Source organism: Micromys minutus (assembly GCF_963924665.1).
Source record: "Micromys minutus genome assembly, chromosome: 7".
Lineage (NCBI taxonomy): Eukaryota > Metazoa > Chordata > Mammalia > Rodentia > Muridae > Micromys > Micromys minutus.
In genome coordinates this window covers 58,973,722-58,998,016 of record NC_137976.1, presented here as the reverse complement: position 1 = coordinate 58,998,016, position 24,295 = coordinate 58,973,722, and the positions used below count along the sequence as shown (strand labels likewise).

At 47.7% G+C, this 24,295-nt stretch overlaps 1 protein-coding gene across 1 annotated transcript; it reads left to right on the top strand.

Moving 5' to 3' along the window:
* Window positions 1-228: 228 nt before the first annotated feature.
* Window positions 229-24,295, top strand: LOC308422883 (integrin beta-5-like; the record flags this gene model as incomplete). Its single annotated transcript, XM_080919520.1, has 3 exons — window positions 229-587; window positions 11,123-11,208; window positions 24,095-24,295. Coding segments are annotated over exons 1-3 (357 nt in total), but the record flags the coding sequence as incomplete, so codon positions are not given.

Sequence of the window (24,295 nt, the reverse complement as noted above, 5' to 3'; positions counted from 1 at the left end):
AGGCCTAATGGAGCGCGTCCCGCCCCTTCCCGTAGAAGCCAAGATCCGGGAGGGAGACCCTAACTAGAAGTTTCGAACCCGCGATCCCCACGAGTGCGTCCGCTGTGACAGCCACCTGGGCACCCCAGGACCTAGGCGTGCTGGCGGATCCCGGCGCAGGGCGGAGCTGGTCCGACCCGGAGCTCGCCCCGCCCCGTCCCGCCTAGCCGTAAACTGACCGAGTGGCGGCCCGCGGGAGAGAGGGGAGGAGAAAGCAGAGAAGAGTGGGGGCCCGCGGCCCGGGGAGAAAAGAAGGGGCGGCGAGAGCAGACGCGCGGGGATTCGGCGAGGGTGCGTCCCGAGCAGCGACAACTCCGGGCGTCGCAGCCGGCCAGCGAGGAGGATGGTGGCGGCGGGGCGCGGGCCAGCCCGGCCGCGGGCGCCGTGAGCCGGAGCGCAGCGCCCGGCATGCGGCTGCGGTCCCCGGCCTCGGCCCCGCTCTGTCCCCGCCGCGCGCCCCCGCCGAGCGGCGCGCACCATGCCGCGGGTGCCCGCGACCCTCTACGCCTGTCTGCTCGGGCTCTGCGCGCTCGTGCCGCGCCTCGCAGGTAAGCCGCGCCGCCCCGCCGCGCGCTCCGCAACTTTTGCTCGCCCGCGGCCGCTTGCGGGAGCCGAGGGTGCAGTGCACCCCGGGGCGCTCCCAGATGGGTCGGCGGGGCGCGGGCTTCGGATCTGCGTGCGCTGGCCCGCTCCCTCCCGGGCTGAGGAGGAGCCTTCCCTTACTGTGTAAACAGCGTGCGTCTGGTGGCCGAGCCTGAGGGCGCTGGGGACTTGGGAGGGAAAAGCCTCCCCTCCTGGTGCTGGGGCCCCAGCTCTGCGCTCGCCTGCACAAAGCGGCCCTTGTGGCCCGCGGGGAGTGATGTGGGGGCCAACGTGCGGCGGCCCGGTCATCCCAGAGGTCTGTGGATAATGCAACTTTCTCTAAGTTTGCTCTAAATTGAAAGTTGTCACCACTCTCCGTAAGTCCGAAGTCACGGCCCCACCTGGGACACTGCCATCAGATCCTGTTTCTGAACCGTGATTCACAGACACGGTGCCCGACTGCGGAGGGACTTTTGGCGCTGCCTTCAGGAGTCTCCCCGCTACCTGCGTTAAGTTTTCAGACTTGGGAGGGACAGTTAAGTCTTGAACAGGGCGGCGTTGGCACACGTCTTTAACCCCAGCGTTGCGGGGGAGGGGCAGAGTCAGGCGGATCGAAACCAGCTTGGTCTACAGAGCAAGCTCCGACAGCTAAGAGTACACAGTGAGACCCTGCCCCCCCCCCCCAAAAAAAAAGTCCCTACAGGAAGGATGATGTTTGGCGCTGGAGCTGCCAGGGACAGGAGCTTGTCCTTCCTCCAAACCTACCCACTCGAAGCAAGAGTTTCCGAACTTTCCCCGTCGGAAGTAATTGTGTATTGATTAAGGGTGCGCTATTCATTTTCCAGCCCGAGGTACTTGTTTGCCTTTCTGAGCCCAGCGGGGGCCTGGCTGCTTGTGGGGAGAACTCTGTAACCCTACCGCATCTCATTTACATGAAGGAGTTTGAGGCTTCTATCGGAGAGCTAGGAGGGAGTTGAGGAGACAAAAACGTCGTTCAGGCCCCAGTCCAAACTTCATAGTGTATCGAAGGCTGCTTTTCTGGGAACATAAGTAGATCAGTGGGTCCCACCCACCCCCTGCCAATGTCCATCTTTCCTCGTCCAAAGGGTCCCCAGGGAAACGCAAAGAGATGTAGCTTGAATCACAGTCCTCTGGAATACGTCCTTGTCAACTGACCTCACTTCTTCAGGACAGTGTTTTAGTTTGAAGTTAGACTCTTCATAGTTTGGATTTTTTTTCCTTCTAATTGTGTGTGTTTGTGTGATGGTGTTTTTAATTTTTTTGTCCGAGTAAACACTCAGCAACCTTACCTTAATTTCTCTTTTTCTGTTAGCCTTCTGGTGAAATCCAACTTTGGGACGGTTCTAGTTTCTTTCCGGTCTCATCACAAACATTTTAAACTTCATTAGCTAAGTTTCCCGAAAACCTGGTTTTATCTTATTTACGTCCCCTCCCCCAACTCTTCCTACATCCATCCCCTTCTCTATGAGCCCAACTCTGTGTCCATATTTAAAAAAAAAAAAAAAAAAGCACAATGGCGTGGTCCTCAATTTGAGCCTTCTCTACTTAGGAAGGGCTACACTCTTAGAGAAAACTTCCTTTCTAGGGTCCAACTACCATCAATAGCTCCATGGCTGGGTCTTAATAATAATAATAGTAATGATAATAGTTATTATTATTATATAATTTTAATGTCTCCCCACCGGCCTGTAACTCACTGTGTAGACCAAGGCTGGCCTCGAATTTCCAGAGATCCCTTTGCCTGCTCCTCTCAAATATTGGCTTTAAAGGAGTGCCCCATCTCTCAGGTGTCCTTCAGATTATTAGAAGCATTAGTTTTTTTGTCTGTATGTGATTTCCCCTCTTTGAAAGCTCCAGTGCCTCAAAACAGCCTCCTCATTCCAGAGAAGAGCCTGGAGGCCTTGTGGCTTTGTCTCTTGGCTCATGGTGGGAGTGGTGAGCCCAGGCCCAGGGCTGTTTGGTCTTTTGTGCCCTGTATTGGAGCCTGGGTGGTTTACTTCAGTGTCTTCAGAGTTAGTTTTGTCCACTGGGCTGTGATCACAGGCTTGACTTTTGCCATCCCTTGCTGCCAGCCCCCGAAGGTCAGTGAAATGGAACAAGAAGCCCGTTGCCAGCCTCCAGACTGGGCCACCTCCTTCTTAGGGTGCCAGGTGCTTTGCAAAGTCTGCAGGAGTGTTTCATTTGGGTGATTTGACTTAGCTTCCCAGTGTTGCTGCCCTACCTTCATTCCGGTTCCTCTTCCTCAGGTCCCCTCCACCCCCTCCTCTTTCATTCTTTCTTGGAAGATGGCAGGGCCCTTCTCCAGTAAATTTCTTGCTTGCTAACAGGAACATCGTTTGAAAGGAAAAGTAAAGTTACTTTGGGGGGGGGTATTGTGAATTTTGGTGCCAATATGGGGGGGTCCTAGACTTGTAGAGTTTAAGGGGTGCTTTGCAAATCAGCCCTTGCTGTACTGTTCCCCTTACCCCCGGGGGCTCCCCCATTTCCCCACTAGGAGTTATCTCCCTAATTATTCCAGGCTAGAACCTGACACACAAGCTCTTCTCCCAAAACCAGGGAAGGGCTGCGCTGGGGAGGCCTCCCATGCCCACTTCCGTTCTAAAATAGAGGGAGGAGTCTGGGCTCGCTCCTGCTGCATGGCTGGAGTCATGTTTGCTGCCACCGTTTATTATTTTATAAGCAGTCAAATGTTCTTTTAGTGAATGCCCCGCAAATTAGTATGCTCTGAATACCAAGAGCCCTTTGTTGATTTAGAGAATGCGTATTGGCAGCCCCCGTCCTCCTCACGGTGTTCCTGGCCCACCGTGGCTGTAGGCAGATGCGGGATGGGGGTGGGGGTGGGGCTGCTGGAATTCGGCTGGGTTTGCTGTAGGTAACTAGGCCCAGCCGCCAAAATGCAAAGGGTGGCCTTGGTTCACCGGCTACTGTTTGCCTTCTGGGATTTACATTTTAACTTCACCCGCCTCAGTTAGTGGGGGCTTTTCATGTAGGGGATCGAGGCAGAAGAGGGTAGGGCCTAATTAGCGCTAATTAGTATTCCTCCCCCGCTTGTTCTCCATGCTGATTTAGCTACTGAGGCAACGAAGAATTAAAATATCTAAGTAGTTTGGCAAATCGCCCTTAGTGACTGCCTGCCCCAGTAACAACTTTTTCTTTTTCAGCTGGGTCATGGAAATATTCCGGGAGGTTTTTTTTTTTTTTTTTTTTTTTAACAAGATCATCAATGTGGGGTAATTACTCAGTACTTAAATGATAAGGTGGCTTTCAGAGGCTGTGTGCTGCAGGCCTTGGGGGGTTGGGGGCCCCTCACAGGTATTTTCAGTTGGCTGGGCGAACGCTTTGGAAGAAACAGTTATTTACATTACGATTCGTAACAGTACCAAAATTACATTTATGAGGTAGCAACGAAAAGAATTTGATGGTTGGGAGGAAAGGCGATCGTCACAGCATGAGGAACTGTCTTAAAGGGTTGCAGAAGGTTGAGAACTACTGCTTTAAAGGGTCATAGGCACCCATTTGTTTTTGCTTTGATGGGGTGCAGGTTTTGGTCGGCTTTGGGAAGACTGTGCTCCAGGACCGTCTGGCTGAGTCACCCAGTGGGCGGACCCTGCAGCGCGGGGCCAGCCTCAGTCGATCCCTTAGGCAGCTTTGCCAGAGCTGTTCAGATGTGTTCCCTGTCCCTGGTAGAGCCAGGGCCTACTTCTGCACCGGACCCTTTAGATCCTCAAATCACATTGAGCTGCTCAGAGCTTTCAGAGGCGTCCGGTTCTGCTGGAAGCCGGGTGGCCTCGGCCCTCTTTCCCAGATCTCCCACCACTGTCTCCTCCCAGACTTTCCATTGTCCTGCCGGCCGTGCGTTCTCCTGCCTGGACTGCTGTTGAGCTTGGTTATGGTGACAACCCCCCCGCCCAAGCCCGGGGGTCCCCCAACCGCTCTCATTCAAAGCTGCCTCCTCCTTCCCCGTAGCTACTTTCTTGGTTTCCCTCCTGGGCATTTTACTCCATCTACCACCCCACCTTGTTCCTTCTCTGGTTCTCTCCATTGTCCCTCCCCCTCCTAGGCCTCACTTGGAAGTCAGGGTCTGTATGGGCAGCTAATTAGAAGGAATCGTTTTGGGGGCGGGGGCGACCACATTGCAAGGTGTCAAGATTCATTGAACTGCAATCCATGATAGAGGCTGGTTGCTTCAGCCTCTGTACTGTGTGTGCTGCGAAGGAGACTAGGTGATGCACTCAATGTCATTTTTGGGGGGGGGTTGGGTACTCAATTGCCCCCCCCAAGGCTTTAAAACCTCAAAGAAACTGGAAGTTTTAGATCTTCACACCCAGTTTCTCTGTTATCAGCATCTTATGTTAGTTAATTAGTGTGGTTTAGTTGTCAAAGTGAGTGGATGAACCATATTGACACACTGACTAACCAGGGTCCACACTGCCTCAGACGTACTGAGTTTTCACCCTTTCCTGTTCTGGGATGCTTTGGAGTGCCCCATTACAGTCACGCTCTATTGGGTGCTTCGTAGCTGGGATGGTTCGGTCTGTACTTGCTTTGGTTGCTTTTGACAGTTTAGAGTTCTGTCCAGTTATCCAACAGACACTGCTGCTATTTTATAGACAGATTTCTTTTTTCCTCTTCAGTAGATGGAATCTTCTGTTTGGGGAGGAGGATTCTAGGGGTAACTGGTTGCCTCCTTTTTTCTTTCTCATCCACCACAGGCTGGCTTCAAGCTCTCTATGCCTTAGGTCCTGAGCTTGTCCTTCTGGTCTACCTCCTGGGTGCTAATACTCCATTACACAGGACTGGGTCCTAACCAGGGCCTCTTGAGTCTAGCATTATATCAACTAGTAGCATACCACTCTATACCAGCCTTCGGTTGCCTTGGCTGAGCTGGATCCAGGGTTAAGGGCGTATACGGCTCTCACAGAGGACCCTAGTTTGATTCCTAACACCCATGTGAGGTGGCTCACAACCTCTTGCAACTCCAGCTACAGGGGATCTAATATCCCTGGTCTCTGGGGGCACCAGCACACATAGACCCATACACATATGTCAAAATCATCCTTTTTTCCCTTAAACATTTTGATGGATGCATGCACACTTGTGTGACTATTGTGTGCATATATCTATGTGTGATGCTGCTGAGCATACGTGTAGAAACGTCAGAGGAAGACGTTGGGTAACTCCCTTCATAATGAGACTGGCTGCCTGTCTCTGCCTCCCAGGGCTGGGTTTTCTTCAAGCACCTGTGATCACCTTACATAATTTTTTGAGTGTGTAAGTAAGGTAAGGTGAGAAGACCCCTGTATTTTTTTAGTGCCCATTAGACCAGGCTATCCCCCAATGGCCCCTGTCCTGCATTAATGGTCCCCGTTAGAACCTTATACATCAGTGTTTCTCCGTGACAGTTCCTTGTCCTCCGTTTTCATTCAAAAGCAGCATTAAATATACTTCTGCGGCTTGCCTTTTATTTCTAACTTAGCTAAACATCAGGGTAAACTTCATGTCAGGGTTCTTTTTTTTTTTCTTTTATAGCTGCATGGCATCTCATTGTATGAATTGTGTTTTCATACATGGAACATCATCACCTTGAGAGGCACAGGTACTCCCTCAGCAGTTAAAGGCCAGCCTTAGCTACATAGTGAGTTTGACACCTTCCAGGGCTATGAGACGTGAACAAACTAATAAATCGGAAAAAAAAAAAGATAGTGCAAGTCATATCTGTAAAGCTGACTGTGTTGTGGGTTTGGTAGATGTCTGGCCTTCTGAAAGGCAACCTTAGGAGTGACGGGGGGAGCACCTTCCTAGGACATAGTTGAGTTTGTGGTACCATCTTTCGATGTGACCATTTAGTTGTTAGATTTCCAGCTGGAACTGTGTGGGTCATAGGTCAGATGTGTGGAGAAGCACCCCAGTGCCTCCCTACCTTCAAGTTGTAAGACTCATTCTAATTTGGTACCTGCTTTTACTTCTGTTATCCCATGGAAGGTTTCAGATCAGGCAGTTTACAGCTGCCGGAGTCTGATTAATGAGAAGGGGCGGAGTCAGTGAGATTGGGAAGTGGAGCGTATTTCCAGATCATACTTTGTAATAGACCCCCCGAATGACATCTGAAGCTCAGCTGCAACATGACAGCAAACAGCCACCGAGAACAGATGTGGCTGCTGGCTGGGGCAGTAGCACCTATCTCTGTGACCTAGACACAACATTGCGACATAGGTGAGCTCTGTCTGCTTGGCCTTTTATGTGTCGCTTCCTTTTCAGACTGCTTAGTGCTGCTGGTGACTCATGCAGCCAAGTCCAAACTCTGAAATATTAATAGGCCGAGAGAGCAGAGATGCCAAGGGAGGTGACTGGCACTGAGAGGGCGCATGGGTTTGGGTTTGGGGCTTCTTGCTGGACTCCCCTCAAGTTCCCCGTGGGCTGTAGCACTAACCTTCTCAGTCCAGAGCTCAGGGATTAGGCATTGAAGAGTGTCTGGAATCTGTCCGAAGGGCAACTTTAATTTCAGGGCGGTTGAATGTCGTAAGTCCAATCCATTCTCGAGTGTGAGTGTGAATACTGTAGTGAGTTACAGGTGACTGAGAGCTGCCCAGCCTGGGTTCTGGGAACCAAAGAGGATCCTACCCATGGCTGTATACACTTTTTAAACTGCAGGGCCATCTCTCCATACCCTTGAGGCCAGCCTTGGACTTGCAATGTAGATGAGGGTGACCTCGGCCTTTGGACCTCCGAGCACAACCTCACCAGGTGTACAGGTGGAGCACAGAGCTCGCTGCCCACCAGGCAAGCACTGCACCGAGGGGCGTCCTAGCACTAAGTCTGTAGTCCATCTTGAGCTGCTGTTTGCGTGTGGGTAAGTTAGGGAAATAGCTTCATTCTGTTGCCCGTGGGAGGCCACTTGTCTCAACACTGCCTACTGAAGAGACTAAGCTTTTGCTATGCGTGTTAGTGCCATTGCTGGGAATCTGTTGACCATACATGTGAAGGTTTGTTCTATGGGCTCTGTTTTGTTCCACTTTGTAACGCCTTTTTCTTTTGGGGGTGAGGTGGGGCAGAGGCAGAGTCAGTCAGTACTGGGCTGGTTTGGAGGGAGGATGGAAGGCAGGGAAAATGACAGGAGGAGGAGAGGAGCTCCTCTGCAGAAAGGCAAGAACAGCTGCTTAAGGCTTTCCCTTCCGTAGCCTGCTGTTTTCGAGGGATGAAAGAAACCGTATTTACTGAGAAAGGTCATTTAAACCCTGCACAACCCTAGTGGCTTCTGGCTTTTACCTTATCAGATTATAATCCTCTGCAAGGCATCTCTCTTGCCAAGAGACAAAGGGGCTGGAAAGATGATGGCTCAGTGACTCAGAGCACTGGTGATCTCGAAGAGGACCCAGGTTTGCTTCCTAATACCCTGTGGAGGCTAACAAACCATGTGTAACTCCAACTCCAGGAGATCTGACGCCGTCAGAATGTGTGCTGTGCACGTACATACATACAAGCAAAGCACTCATGCACAAAATAAAAGTAAGTCTTCTAGTGACCTCTTGAAGTACCCTGAGAGACACCAGGATGGCCTATTCAAGTAATGCAAAGACAATTAATTGCTTACTTACTGTCTGTTTTGAGAAGCTACAGTTGGGTGTGTCTTACTTTCTTCTTAAGCTTATATTAAAATGTCTTCGATAAAAATCTCCTGACTGTGCTTGACAAACTGGCTAGTCCTGAAATTCTTTTGTGTTAAAGCCAGGAACCCTGGTTTGGGCCCAGACAAGGAGCTCTAGGTGGCTAAGGGTGGACAGTCCAGGGCCGTGTCTCTCTATTCCTCCCCACCGACATTGTAGCTTGGTGATATATTTGAAATTGGAAATTATGATGTCTGCAGCTTTGTTCTTTTTGTTCAAGACTGCTTTAGCTCTTTGAGATGAATTTTAGGATTTCTTAAAACAATTTTAGTGAAAAACGCATGGGACTTAGATAGAAGCTTAGGACTCTGCAGAGCCCTTTGGGTAGCGTGAGTCTTAACAGTGATCCGTTCTTCCAAAAGCCACCAGTGCTCTTAACCACTGAGCCATCTCTCCAGCCTTCTTCTCTTTCTTTTTTTTTTTTTTTTTAAGATTGAAATCTCCTTTGTTATTGAAATTCATTTCTAAGTTATTTGCGTGTGTCTTAATGTTGTATATGGGATTGTTTCCTTTGTTTCTTTTTCAGATAGCTTGCTGTCAGTGCATAGAACTCCGCTGATGATTTACAATATTAGTTTGTTTTTATCTTTGATTTGTATGCACACATTTGTGTGTATGTGCGCTCGCGCATGCACGTGCTGTGTGATCTCGTTTGTGCTTCGGTATCTGTGTGTGGAGGTCAGGACAACTCTGTAGCGTTTGCTTTCTCATTCTTCCACGCTTGGAGTACAGAGATGTAATTAGGTCATCAACCTTGTGTGACCGGTACCTTCCACTGCTGCTAAATGTTACGTTAAGGAACATAATTATCTTTGTGATGTTTAGTGGGACTTGGAAACACTCTGCTTTTTCCCAGTGTTTTCTTTACTGTTCTCTGTTTAATTTTCTTTTCTTTGCCTCATCTTTCTCCCTTAAGAGTAGAACTTTTGTCAGACCGACTGACACATTCTTGTACACCATAGCAGTTGGGAGACAGAGGCAAGAGGACTGGGAGCTGAGGCCAGCCTGGGTTAGGATGTCTAGAACCTTCTCAATAAGTAATAAAAGTAAGCAAAACCACACAAAGGCTGGGAACCTCCTTCCTATGTCCAGTAAGCATGGCATCCAGTATGCATGACCAGTCTTCTTCACAAGGCAGCGGCCAGAAATCCTTGGGTCGTTTAGACACTAATTGGATCCCTCTCATTCAGAGAAAAGCTCTGCTCTTGGCCAGAGGGAGGTTATTAGCTCTGATTTTCAGAGGAGGGCAAAGACGGGCATGGGCAGATTTGCCGAGGACACCTGTGCTGTTGGTGCAGGGGAGGAGGGAGAGTCGTGGATTTCATTCATCCCCACACTTGAGACCTCTCCCCCAGATTAATGGGGTGGGAGAGGGAAAACTCACCTGACTTTGAAGTTTCCTTCTAATTATAGCTTCTGATTGAATTAATTTTTAAAAGCCATTTCTTGCGGGGTGATGGTGGGGCATGTCTTTAATTCCAGCACTCTGGAGGCAGAGGCCATGGTTTGGGGGTCAGCCTGGTCTACAGAGTGAGTTCCAGGACAACTAGGGGTACTCAGAGAAACCCTGTCTCAAAAACAAACAGCCATATGACTTAAAAGCTTTATTGTCCGTCGTGTATGGGTGTGTACGCGTTGGATACCCTGCTCTATCACCCTCTGCCTTACTCCTTGAGACGTCCTCTGTCACCGAAGCTGAGCTAGGCTGGCATTCAGTAAGCCCCAGACATTCTCTAGTCTCTATTTCCCCAACAGTGTTGGAGTTCCAGTTGTGTGTGGCCTGGCCTAGCTTTTTAGGGATTTGAACTCCTGGCTTACACTTCTGAGTCATCCTCACAGCATCTGAATACTCTTTCCTCCTTCCTTTTATAAGGTCTCACTATGTAGCCCCACTAACGTGGAACTCACAGAGGCCTGCCTATCTCTGGTGTGCAGGGATAAAGGCACCACCACACCAACCGGCGTTAAATGACTTTTGGAAGAAGTCTCCCTGTGTAGCTTAACCAGCCTGAAAATAAATCTTTGTGTAGCTCAGGACCCTGATTCTCCTGCCTCTCCCAAGTGACTGTACCAGTGTTTTCTCATTACACAGCCATCACTGACAGGTTTTCCCTACTTGACCTGTTAGTAGATTTGCTCGATCAATGGATCCTTTTATTTTAACCAGCGTTGTGTTTCTTCTCTGAGGGTGTGTGCTGGGCTTCTTTGAATAGCTGCAGATTTTAATGAGGTGGTATCCCGAGTAACTGGATTTGGGACTTTTATTTTTTAACATCTAAGTGAAACTGATCTTTTTACCATCTCTCCAACTATTTTTGGGCACTCTAAATGTAAAAGGACCTTTTCCATTATAAAGGGGGGAGAGTATGCTTACTTACAGGTTAAGATGGAACCCACGTGGACCCAGCAGAAGTAGGAGTTGGCTAACACTAAGCAGGTTGGCAGAGACTTCAGAGATTGCCTTAGCCTCAGCAAACCCTGAAATTAGCACTGGGGTCCTTTAAAGCCTCAGACCTGTTAAAGGAATGACTCCCATTCTGTTACTCCCCTAGGCATGCTAAGACTTCATTAGTAATGTGTTTTTAAATTTTTAATTAATTATATGTGTGTGTGTGTACCCAGGAAGGCCTTGAGAGGGCATCCGATTCCTTGGAGTTGGTTACAGGTGGCTGAGGGCTGCCTGGTATGAGTGCTGGGAACCAGCCTCTGGTTCTCAGGGAGAACCCAGGCACCCCTGCTGAACCATCCTCCCGCCAGCCCTGTCAAGGATGTTTATAGCTAGAAACTGATTGATAGCCTTTCATCTTGTTTTGAAGGGCTCAACATATGCACCAGTGGGAGTGCCACCTCATGTGAAGAATGCCTATTAATCCACCCCAAATGTGCCTGGTGCTCCAAAGAGGTATGTGTACAGGGATGGGGGAGGGGAGGGGGCAGAGTGGGTGGGACCAGAGCCACAGAAATTTACACCAGAAGCTGAACAGGTCCTGGCTCATTCACACATCTCTGACTTGTTCTAAATGTTGGCTTACAAGGGTTCTACTGAACAATCACCTCTTTAGTCTGTCACCTTACCTGTCCAGGGTTTTTGTTTTGTTGTTGATTTTTTTTCTTTTCTTTTTTAAATACGAGACAGTCTTAACTACATTGCCTGGGCTGGCTTTGAATTTGCTCTTTAGCCTAGGCAAGCTTTGAATTTACAATCCTTCTGCCTTCGTATCTTCAGCACCTGGGGTTATAGACTTGTGCCACTAGGCCAGACTCAAAGCTTTCTGTTCTGGGCTCTTTCCTTCTTGTTCTGTTTGTGTGTGGTGCTGAGGATTGGACCTAAAGGCATTGTGCATGCTAGGCAAATGCTTTAGCATTGTGGGATGTTCTGTCCTCTTCTGACTGGGTTGTTCACGGGGTTAGGGATTAATTGCAGGGCCTTGATCTACGCTGAGCTGAACTCCCAGCCTACAAGTTCTGGTCTCTTTGTAATGTTGAATGTTAGTCATTTTAGAGAAACCAGACTTTGTTCTGTTTTGTGTGAGAACCAGTTAGCTATAGTCTCCTGATCTTTGGATAGGCATCTAAGGAAGACCTGAGCTTGTGAAGTCAAAGCATCTGGGGAGTGTCTGTAAATACCATAATGTAAAATAATGTCTCTTCCTTTATAGAAAGTTGAAAAAAAAAACTTTATTTTGAGCCATTGTGGCCTGGGAACAAGGATTCTAGTATGCTCTACCCTGGACAAATTAAAGGAACTTTTGTAGTCACAGAACAAAAGGAAGGCAGGCATATATCTGCTAACGTTGGTGAGAGCATCAGCTGGTGCTACTGCAAAGCTGGGGAAATCTCTTTAACAGGTTTCCTTTTTCTTTATGTTCTTCTATCTGTCTGTCTGTCTATCTATTTATCACTTCAATTTTTGTTTTTGCTTTTTTGTTTTTTCCGTTTCAAGACAGGGTTTCGCTCTGTTTAGCTTTGGCTGTCCTGGAACTTGCTCTGTTAGACCAGGTTGGCCACAAACTCACAGAGATCTGCCAGCCTCTCTGTGTGGTGTGTGCCCTACCCCCAGTGCTGGGATTAAAGTCCTGGGCCACCACTGTCTCGGTTCTTTTTAAATTTTTAATTAGTGACAGCTTCTCATCATGTAGCTCTGGCTAACCTGGAACTCTCTATTTAGACTAGGCTGGCCTGGGACTCTCAGAGCCAAGTGCTGGGATTAAAAGTGTGCCCTACTATGCGTGGCCCTATTTATTTATTTATTTATTTATTTATTTATTTATTTATTTATTTGCTTGCTTATTTATTTGCTTATTTATTTATTTATTTATTTATTTATTTATTTATTTATTTATTTATTTATTTATTTATTTATATTATGTGTATGTGTGTAGATTTATTCTTGTGAGTGCAGAAACCAGAACCATCAGATCCTCTGGAGCTGGAGTTGCAGTGTGAGCTGCTCAGCATGGTTCTGGGTCTGCGGACTATGCTTTTACCAGTGGAGCTCCAGCTCTATAGATTTTGTCTTTTTGTTTTTGGGTTTTTTTTTGTTTTGTTTTGTTTGTTTCGAGTCAGGGTTTGTGTAGCCTTGGCGGTTCTGGAAGTAACTCTGTAGACTGGGCTGGCCTTGGACTCACAGAGTTCTCTCAAACTCACTGGGCCTCTGGGCATGCCCACGTTAATGAGTGGAGAAGACCCACCCACTATGGTTGGAATCTTGCCCTGCCTGGAGACTAATCTAGGAGATAAGTGACAGCTTGCTTTCGTCACACTGAGCTTTCTGATCGGGTGTGGTGGGAGCAGCTGTCTGGAGCCTCTGCTGCCTCGACTTCCCCCACCATGATGGGTGGTACCCTAGAACTCTAAATTGCTTTTACTAAAGTCTTTCGGTACAGCAACAGGAAAAGAAAGTGGGACAGGGTCTCTAGGCCAGGCTGGCCTCCCGATGCAGGTGAAGGTGCCTGGACTTCTGATCTGAGTGCTGGGACCAGACTGTGCCACCACTCTTGGTTGCCGTGGTGCTAGGGGTTGAAACCAGGACCTAGTGGATGTTAAGCAAGCATTCTGCCATCCGAGCTGCATCTCCAGACCCCTCTCATGGGGTTTTGATGCTATATCATTCTTATTTTAGGGTTGGTGGAGCCAGTTAGGATTGGTCTGACACACTTAGTGATGCAGTGAGAAGTTTGTTTTGAAGCTATATAGAATACTACAGATATGGAAGGGTCCAGGACTGCCCAGGCTAATTTTGATTCTTGATTTACGGCAGTGCAGCTCTCCTTAATCCTGACGTTCTAGTCAAGTTGCAGGGTCCTTAATAAACATGCAGAGATGCTGAATAATCATCTTCAGAGAATGGCCTACACAGCAGGCGGGTAGCTGACTTCCTAGTATGATTTACTTAACCCTTATTAGATAATAAGGAGTCATGGAATTTTATTTAAAAGAGAATTGATTGTAGCCAGGCCTGAGGGTGCATACTTGTGACCACAGCATTGAGGAGGCTTAGGCAGGTGGACTTTGAGTTAGAGGATAACCTGGGCTGCACAGCAAGACCCTGTGTCAAAGGCAAAACATGGGTTGAGGATGTCTCAGCAGTCAAGAACACACACAGGTTTCACAGAGGACTTCAGTTTGGTTCTCAGTGGCCATATCAGACAGCTCACAACCACCTTTACCTCCAGCTTTGGGGAGTTAGACACCCTCTTCTGTACCTTGAGGATAACCTATGCATGTATGCATACACATTTTGTAAGGGTCCGTGATTTGCCAAAGAATGATACCCCAGACTCAAATAGTATATAAATGCAGAGTGTTTTATTCTGCAGAAGTCCGGGATGCTGGGGTCTCCCATTACCAAGACAGAGAGACAACCAAGTGACCTTGCAGGACAGACTTAGAGCACGTTAGGGGATTCCAGGGCAGGTGGCCTTTATCTTACTCCATCTCTAGGGACATTCCATTACCAGGGCGTGGGGTCTGGAAACTGTTGCTGAGGAAGTAGCTGAGGAAGTCTGGAAACTGCTGCTGACCCATTGTCCTTGCCTCGGGCCAGTTGGTTGGTCACTTTAGTACCTGACTTACCTGTGCTTGCCTGGACTTGCTTAGTCTCCTAAAATGCCCATTGATAGCCTGTCATGGAGTCAGCCTAGCCTTCTCCACTTTACACAAAATTAGGAAGTAAATCTTATTTTAGAAGGTCAAAAAGAGAACAAGGTTGCTATTTCCTTCCTTCCTTCCTTTTTTTTTTTTTTTTTTCTTTTGAGACAGTCTCGTTATGTAACCCTGGCTTGCTTAGAATATGGTTGGGTAACGTTAAATATATTATTATAAAGCACTGAAAATACTAGGTAGGTCAGTTTTCTTGGTAAGTGTTCTATTGCTGTGAAGAGACACCGTGATCATGACAACTCTGATAAAGGGCAGCTTTTCATTGGGACTTAAAGTAGCAGAGGTTTAGTTCATTATCAGCACGGAGGGAAGGAGGCATGATGCCCAGCAGGCAGACGTGGTGGAGAGGAGCTGAGAGCTTACATTTGAACCAGCCTGGGCTGGTCTGGAACTCAGAACCGCCCCCCCCCTACTGGCTGGGATTACAGGCGTGGGCTTCCGTGTTCGGTTAAGCTTCTTAAGGTCGCTTTTGTAAACTATTGTTAGAACCATGGAGCACAAGCCCTCCCTTTGTGAGTAAAAGGAGGTAAGACATACTTTGGGCCTAGCTCAGTCTGTGTGGCTTATTCTGTGGTCCCTGTGGAAGGACCAGGAGAAGGCTTCTGGAGGTAAATACACTTGTTTTATTGATGATATTCTGAGAGATATAAAGCAACTTGTTTGCAAGCCTTTTTCTGAGCCTCAGGTCTTCTTGATGACAGTGTAGCCTCCGTGCAGTAGGGAGATTATAACCCAACAAGCCACTCCAAGAAATGAGTCTTTAAGAGCCCTTTCCTGTCTGTAGTGCGTTTGCTATGAGCCTTCTCTGGAACCATTTGTTCTGACCTCAAGTCAGATCTAGGCTCTAGGTCGCCTGCTCCCTGCCCACTGCTGTCCCTATACCCTCAAGACTTCTTTCACCAGGATAGCTACTGAAGCTCCTGGGTGTCACTTAGTAAAGTCCAGGCAATCCCCCACATTGCTAGCTCTCCCTGGGGACTTCCCCAGCTGTCCCTTTCCCCCTTGGCTAACAACTTCAGTTCTTACTAATCAGTTCAAGGAGCTGGAGAGATGGCTCAGCAGTTAAGAGCACTGGCTGCCCTTCCAGAAGACTGGGGTTCAATTCCCAGCAACCACATGGCGGCTCACACCGGTCTGTAACTCCAGTTCCAGGGGATCTGACACTTCCACATAGACACACATGCAAACAAAACACCAGTGCACATAAAATAAAAATAAATTATATGTATAAGCTATATGTATATAATTTATACATACACATATAATTATATATAATTTATTATACATATAATTATACACATAATTTTTATATATGAACATAAAAAACAAAAATAATTTATATATACATATATATATACATATAAATTATATATGTGATCAGGTCCTCCTGACCTGCTCTTTGCTTCTGTGTCTTCCAGTACCTCTATAGCATAACCTTTCCCCTCATTCTCCTCTCACTGGGTTTTTGTACCTGTTGCCAATTAAAACATCATCTTTTTGTCTTATTCATACCCAATGTCCTTCAAGGTTGGGGCAGGAATTTATATTTGATAAAAGGGGCCTGCTAAACAGACACCGAGTTAGGCAAAGTTTAAATCCTAGATTTGCCATGATTACTCTTCATCTGAGCCCCAGGTCCTGTTGTAGCCCAGTCTATGTACCTTGGGATGATCCTCTGATGGTCCTGTTGCTACTTCCTAACCCGTAGGATACAGGGGCATCACCGTACCCAGTTTGTTTGTTTGTTTAGATAGTGTCTTATGATGTAGCCCAGGATATCCTCAAATTCAGCCATCTGCCTCTGCTTCCTGGGGTTTTCAGGAGGCAACCCCCCAAGGCTTCTGCTAATCTCTTGAAACAGAATGAAGCTGCCACTGCCCAGCACTGAGTCTCACTGGATGCTTGTGAAGTTAGGGTAGGGAGGGCTGGTTTGGGAGTCATCCAGTGAATGGACATATTCTGGTAAAATGGGATCTAGGAGTCAGGGTCTTTTTTTTTTTTTTTTAAAGGTTTATTTTATTTTATTTATTTATACAAGTGCACTGTAGCTGTCTTCAGACACACCAGAAAAGGGCATTGGATTCCATTACAGATGGTTATGAGCCACCATGTGGTTGCTGGGAATCGAACTCGGGTTTCTTGGAAGAGCAGTCAGTGCTCTTAAGCACAGAGCCATCTCTCCAGCCCTGGTTTCTCCCTTTCTTATATACCACTTCCAGAAGGCTGACCTGCTATCGATAGTAAATAAGTCATGCCGAGTGACATAGTTTTGGGCTAGTCCATACATGGGTTCCTACCTAGCCCATTGGGTGCTCTCTGCTTACACAGAGCCTTATTCTTGGCTGTGCTGGAGTGCTTCTCCGGGAGCCACTACCCCCAGAGTTCCCATCTCTGGGGCGAGCTGCCCTTGGGGAATCGATTGTTTTGGGATGCTAGGGCTAGTGAATTCGGGAATGGTAATGATCTAACTTGCGCTTTAGCAAGACAGAGTAAGTACATCTTGTGCCTTCTTAACCACATCCTGGGATGCTGTCAGAGGTGCAGGGCCTCTGCCAGGAGCATGTGATACATGAGCAGACACAGGGCTGGTACCCAGTGGACAGACTTTGTGGATCCCAGCCAGAGGCAGCCAGAGTGGCTTTTTAATGTATTTTCCAGACAGGCTCTTAATCTGTAACCAAGACTGTCCTTGAATTTAGGATCCTCCTTCTGCAACCTTATGCATGTTGGGGTTACAGGTGTGTGTAACAGGTCCCTCTGTCACCCACAGCCTTGTGTCTGTTAATCCTAGAACACAGTCCCCAGGGACGCTCTGCCAAGGGACCCTGTCTCTGATTTGACACTCGTTGTGACCCAATGACCGCCTTTCCTCCCACTGTATTCTTCCATAGTCACTGAGTCGGAGGTAGCTCAGGTCCATAGTCACTGGGTCAGAGGTAGCTCAGGTCTGTAGTCACTGAGTCAGAGGTAGCTCAGGTCCATAGTCACTGAGTCGGAGGTAGCTCAGGTCTGTAGTCACTGGATCAGAGGTAGCTCAGGTCCATAGTCACTGGGTCAGAGGTAGCTCAGGTCCTGTCTCCTTTAGTGCTTTCTGTGAGTTCTCTGCTTTCTGCAGCATGGCCATCTTCCCTGGCCTTCTTGCTTCCTGGGCTTTGCTGGGGGCTTCAGCCTTATTCTCTCTGCCTTTAGCACCAGCCTCTCCTGACCCTTTTCTCTCAGACTGGTATGTAGGCTGCCCCATTTTACCTCATGCACAGTGCCCCCACCTCTGTCCTCGTGACATGTTCCCTCAACATGTTCTGGCCCGCCTGACCCTGAGCCTCTTAGAAAACTTACACTCTTTGTCCTTCATAGGGACAACAAACTCCATCCATTTATTATCTGCTGTGATAATTTTGTCTGTCACTTCTTTCTTTCTTTCTTTCTTTCTTTCTTTCTTTCTTTCTTTTCTTTCTTTCTTTTCTTTCTTTCTTTCTTTTCTTTCTTTCTTTCTTTTCTTTCTTTCTTTCTTTCTTTCTTTCTTGTTTTTCCAGACATGCTCTCTCTGTGTAGCCCTGGCTATCTTGGAACTCACTTTGTAAAACAGGCTGGCCTCAAACTCAGAGAGCCACCTGCCTCTGCCTTGCTGGTGCTGGCGTTAAAGATGTGTGACTTTTAATTAATTACTGATTGTTAATTAGCAACTGATTAATTAATCATGAATTAATGGCATATTGTTAATTGGTAACTAATTAATTAATGATTAAGGATGTTGACTGCCTAGCTTCCATAGCTTTTAAAAATGTAATTCTGCTCTTCCCTTGGGAAGTTTAACTACCCAATGAATGAGAGTGGATACTTTGTGGCAGGCTGGGGGCAGCCCCATTCTCTCCACATGCACTTCACTGTCTAAAACTCCAGCGACACACAGTGACAATGCGAAAGGGGAAGTAGGGAGTGTGGCTGTGTGCCAGGAACCAAGGGAGAAGGAGTTGGGTGACCTAGTGCTCTGTGTCCTGGGCAGGCAGGTGTAGCCTGCAGAAAGACAGGCTGGGGTAGACAAAGTTTGCACTCTCGTGTGGGGAACGTGGGTAGGTTGCTAGGGTGGGACAGTGTGGCTGTGGACAGTACCAGGCTGCTGGGAATTCCAAGGGAAGCATGGAATTGGGCAAGGCTGCAGTCTCAAGTCCTGTGGGAGGTCAGAAGTGGGAAAAGACTGGTGAGGGGCTGGGCTGGGGGAGGTGCCCTTGTCGGGTGTGCAAAGGAGAGATGAAGGAGTGGATAGGCCAACGAATGAGGGAGACAGGTAAGGAAGCAAGATGGAGGTTCTGGTATACATGGTGGCAGGACAGGTAGAGAAGCCATTTTTTTTTTTTTTTTTTTTTTTAAAGCTAAAACTAGGGAAGATAAAACACCCACACCAAAAGAAAACAAAAATTAAAAACAAACAAAAACTGACAAAAAACAGTATTTGGCCAACTCACAATGATATATACACTCATTAAAAAAAAAAGAAACAGTTTTGACAGGAAGCTATTAAGACAGTCCTTAAAAACTGTGATAAAGATGTTGACATGTAGTTCTTCATAATGGATGGCTTCTGGCAGAGGGACTGGGTTTTCTTAAGGGGATGTCCACTTGACCATGCTCCAATGACTATACGGGCAACACAAATTGTACTTGCTGTGTTTTGGGGGAATGGGTGGGGGCAGGCTGGTGGCACAGGGATGGGAAGAAAGGGAATAGAGTGTGATCGGTGTATATTACATGGAATTCCCAAATAATTAACAATATTGTGTTGGGGGAAAAAATAGAAACAAACTCCAAAAGCAATGTTTGGTCAAGTCCCATCGGAGACGTACCTTCATTAAAAGAATCTCTGTGCTGGGACTAAGGGAGCGACACCCTCTTGGTCTGCTGTGGATGCCGCATAAATAATTGAAGGCTGCCGGGGGACATCTCCACCCCCGCAGGCAGGCAGGAAGCCTGCATGGCAGAGAGTTGTTGGCACACAGTACACATTCAGTTACCATCCCCCAGCTCACGAGGGACTGCCAGGCTGGAGTGTGGCTTGTTGTGGTCAGAGGGTCTGGCCCTGCAGTAACCAGTGAGCTAGGCCAGCCACGGAGAGCAGCCAGTTCTCCTGGACCCAGTTCCCCTCCAGCACTTGCCTGCTGGCAGCTACTCGTCCCCTTACGACCCAGGGCTTGGGCCGGCTGTGTTAGGATGAAGTGTGTGTGTGGGGGGGGGGTATGGCCTGTGGAGGTTTGGTGAGGCCTGGGGGCAAGGGAGATGTCTCTGGGGATGGCCCATGTTGGGCATCCCTTCCTCCTGAGGGACCAGCCACACAATGGATGGTATAGTACAGAATAGAGTTTATTCAGGTCATGGGGGAGTTAAGAGGATAGTAGAGGCAGAGAGAGAAGAGAGGAATAGAGAAGTAGAGGAGTAGAGGCCGGCCATGAGCACGTGGAGAAAGAGGGGGAGAGGAGGGGTAAGGGTGAGAGAGCAAGAGAGAGCAAAAGAGAGCAAGAGAGAGAGGAGGGGGCAAGCAGCCCCTTTTATAGTGTCAGGTCACTGGGGTGGAGCATACCTGGCTGTTGCCAGGTAACTGAGGGGTGGGGTTTACAGAATCCCAACAGGCTGGGCTCCTTTCCTCCTGGATTCTTTTCTGGGGCTGCTGTTTCTCAGTCTCTCTCACTATTACAGAAACAACACCCATCCTTCTCCAAGCAACCACCACATCTCCCTTCATCGGTCCTGGGTAGGAGTGTTTGGAAATAGTGCAAAGATGGCCCAGCACATCCACACCAGATAGAGCTGGCCTTGACCGCTGGGGAAGGGATTTGATTAGTGAAATGTATAGGGAATCAGGGATGTCTGTTGCAGTAGTGGATAGCAACTTCGATATGACCTCGTGGCAGGTGCCTGAGGGAGAAGAACCTGGTGTGGTGACTTGCCCGTTCAGATCGGGAGCACCTCCCTTTCCTTTTTTTTTTTTTTTTTTTTTTTTTGGTCATCAGCACAGGGGACTTAGGCTTCCATTTCTATTCTGTTACCGCTATTGATCACTTGCCTGTAACTGAGGCCCTTTGAGAGTCCGTAGGAGACTTTGATCAGGCTGTTACCATAAGGAGTCCTTGGACAGGGGATTGTTCCCATACCAGAACGGTGAGCAACTGCAGCAGCCTTGCTGTGGCCACTGGATGCTCACCCTGAATTAGTTTCCTCTTTTTCTGCCTTGAGATGGGTCCTCTCTGTGGTCTGTGCCTTTCAGTACCCTTTGTCCCTATCAAGGAAGTGTCTGCCCTTTGAATTTGGTGGGTGGCCCTGGGGTCTTTACATTTGGGACTGCAGAACTTCACTGAGTTCAGAAGTAGGGAACGTGAACCCTGTTGGTTTCCTGCTGCAGAATTCAGCAGTGGTCTTGTGTCCAGGTGTCGCGATGAGATGAACTCAAAATGTTTGGGTGAACTGAGGCTCCTGGTTCTCTCTGGTCCTTAGAAAGGGGGAGGGTGATACATGGGGCCACTTGTTCACTTTGGAATGTGACACCAGGACATTTGGTTGGGATGTCTGACACCTGGCAGAGGGCTGGGTGTGGGACTCTAGGATCTAAAGTTCCTGAGATACCAGGAGCTGCTGTGAAGAGGACTTCCTCCATCACAAGTCTCTTCTGTGAGGGTTTACAATCGGTTTCAAGAGATGGCTCATAGGTTAGGAGCCTAGTAGGTCTTCTTGCAGAGTATGTGAGTTCAGTTTCCAGCAACATCTGGCAGCTTCCTGTAGCTCCAGTTTCAGGAGATCTGAACTCTGGTTGGCATCTGTTCTCACATGGATATGTGTCCCCTCCCCCCACAAACAGACACACACACACACACACACACACACACACACACACACACACAGCCAGAAACAAAATTTTAAAGGCTTTGTAATTTGATGCATCTTCACTCACAGAGATGTAGCTATTGATAGTTTCTTGATTTCTATTATTTGTTTTATACCTGGAAGGCCATAGAGGTCAGACTGGCCTCTGGTCTCCTGGCTTTGGTAAAATAACTAGGAAGGAGCTGCAGACAGCAGAGACCTTAGACTTAGTTAGGGGTCAAGCTTTGCTGGGGTCTTAGCACTCTCTCTGCCCCTTCATTGGGCCACAGGAAGAAATCAGCTGAGGCTGTATTTTGGGCCATGTCAGGAAGATGGTTCATTTTTAAGACTATTCTACTGCTTACGTACTTGCCTCTCATCTAAAAGTTCTGTAGGCGTGCCACGCCTAGTTGCCCAGCTGATGGATCTTCTGAGAGAATGACAAGATTTGACGCGTAGGTAGAGGTATCTCAAAGATGAGACCACTGGGCCCATTCCAAAAGCAAGCAGCTGGGCCTGAGAAAGGGAGACCGTCACCACACGAGTGGGGTGGATGGAGGTCTCAGTTTGGTCTGAATGACACTCTTCAGTTACTACTTACTGTTCATTGCTGCCGTAAGGTGGGTGCTACTGAGACTCTTCCTCAGAAAAGGACTCTCGGCAGCAGACGGCCCGCCTCCGTCTAATTGTATATATATGTATATATATATATATATATATATATATATATATATATATATATATATAGATAGATAGTCTTCCATGTTTCTGTAGTGTCATCACCAAGGGTTTTCACAGTGACGATCCCAGGGGTTAAACATGTAACAGTAAGAAACAGACAGACAGACAGTCAGACACCACTAAAATACCAGTTGTTTATAAGAGCTAGAGAAGAACAGAAGTAAAAATAACCACACGGGTGAGGAGAGTGTATTTGGCTTCACTTACTTAAAATGCTGCCTGGGTCTGATTGATCGGAGTGGTCGGGAAACTGAGTTAGAACAAATTCCAAAATCTTCTTGACTTTTTTGGGGGTGGGGGTGGGGAAAGGAGACAAGGCACTGGCCTTGAACTCACAGACATCCACCTGCCCTTGTCTTCCTAGTGCTGAGATTACAGACGTGGGCCACCATGTTCCATGCTCTTGACTTTTTGGTTTCGAAATTTTGCAACCAAAAAAGCCATCGAATTCTAAAAGCCATAGAACAGTACTAGAATAGCCACACCCTTGTTGGAGGGTGTGCCCCACTAGATTTCTGTGCTTCTGGTGTCTGGCGTCTGTCACTGCAGGCTAGGCTACTGACTCACCTGGCAGCCAGAGATTATGTGAGCTGGTGTTGGTACCCACCCAGCTACAGAAGGGAGAACAGCTTGGATTTGCTCTGCTGTTAAAGTTTTTTTCCTTTTGGGAAAAGCTCAGTTGGTAGAATATTTGCTTAGCATGAAGCCCTGGATTTTGTCCCTAGTGTCTTAAAATCGGTCTCAGCACTTGGGAGCTGGAGGTGGGAAGACCAGAGATCCAAGGTCATCTTAGGCTACACAGTAAGTTCAAAATGAGCCTGGGTTACATGACTCTGCTTACAAACAACAAGCAAGCAAGTAAACAAACACACACACACACATACACACACACACACACACACACACACACACACACACACACACACACACACACACACACACACGCTACACCCCTTCTCTCTTCCTTTTATACTTTATGGTTCTGTTGTTGAGCCCTAGTTGGCCTCAGACTTGGTATGTAGCTGAAGCTGGCCTTGAACTCCTGGTTCTCTGCCTGAGTGTGGGGAGTGTCTTGAAGGCTCTCTTATCAGTATTTCTTTACTGTATAAACATCAGTAGAGATGAAAATGGAAGTACTTCTCAGCCCATTTTGTCCTAGTGCAGATAAAATTGTGTTTCTGTCCACTCCTACCTCCCACTCCTGTGCAGAGAGCTCATGTGCATGCTAGGCAGGTATACCACCGAACTGCGCCCCAGACCCTCACCTTTATAGTATATATGCTTGGGGATTCTGCTTAGTCTGTTTGAAGTGAGTGATGTGCTGTGTTTTTCATAGGGTTTCAGTTTACCAGATTGTAAGGTTATATTATCAGAGAATGCAACATGCATCTCTTATGACTTCCTTCTTTCTTTTCTTTCTTTTTTTAAAGAATTATTTATTTTATTTTATATGAATACACTGTAGCTGTCTTCAGACACACCAGAATAATGCATCAGATTTCTATTACAAATGGTTTTGAGCCACCATGTAGTTGCTGGGAATTGAACTCAGGACCTCTGGAAGAGCATTTAGTGCTCTTAACCACTGAGCCATCTTTCCAGCCCTTGAGTATTTTCTTATGATAGAACTCTTGTGCTGGGCAGTGGTAGCACACGCCTTTATTCCAGTACTCAGGAGGCAGAGGCAGAGGCAAAAGAATCTCTGTGAGTTTGAGGCCAGCCTGGTCTACAGAGAGAGTTCTAGGACATCAAGGGCTACACAGAAAATGATGATGATTATATATATATATATATGAGAGAGAGAGAGAGAGTTGTAGAACACACTGCTGATACTATGTATTTGAGTATGTTCCCATGTTGCCCTTGAGTGTGGTCATGTAGCTTTTCTGTTCTTTCCCTCTCTCTTTGTAAAGTGTCAAAATGTAACCTAGGTTTCATATACATGCTAGGCAAGCACTATTTACAGGAAGCTACAACCCAGCCAGTATCAATGTCTATCCTGACGGCTGCCTGCTTTTGCCTATTTCTCCACCCAGTACTTTGGCAACCCGCGGTCTATCACCTCTCGGTGTGACCTGAAGGCAAACCTCATCCGAAATGGCTGTGAAGGTGAAATTGAGAGTCCAGCCAGCAGCACCCATGTCCTCCGGAACCTACCTCTAAGCAGCAAGGGTTCCAGTGCCACGGGCTCTGACGTCATCCAGATGACGCCACAGCAGATTGCTGTGAGCCTCCGG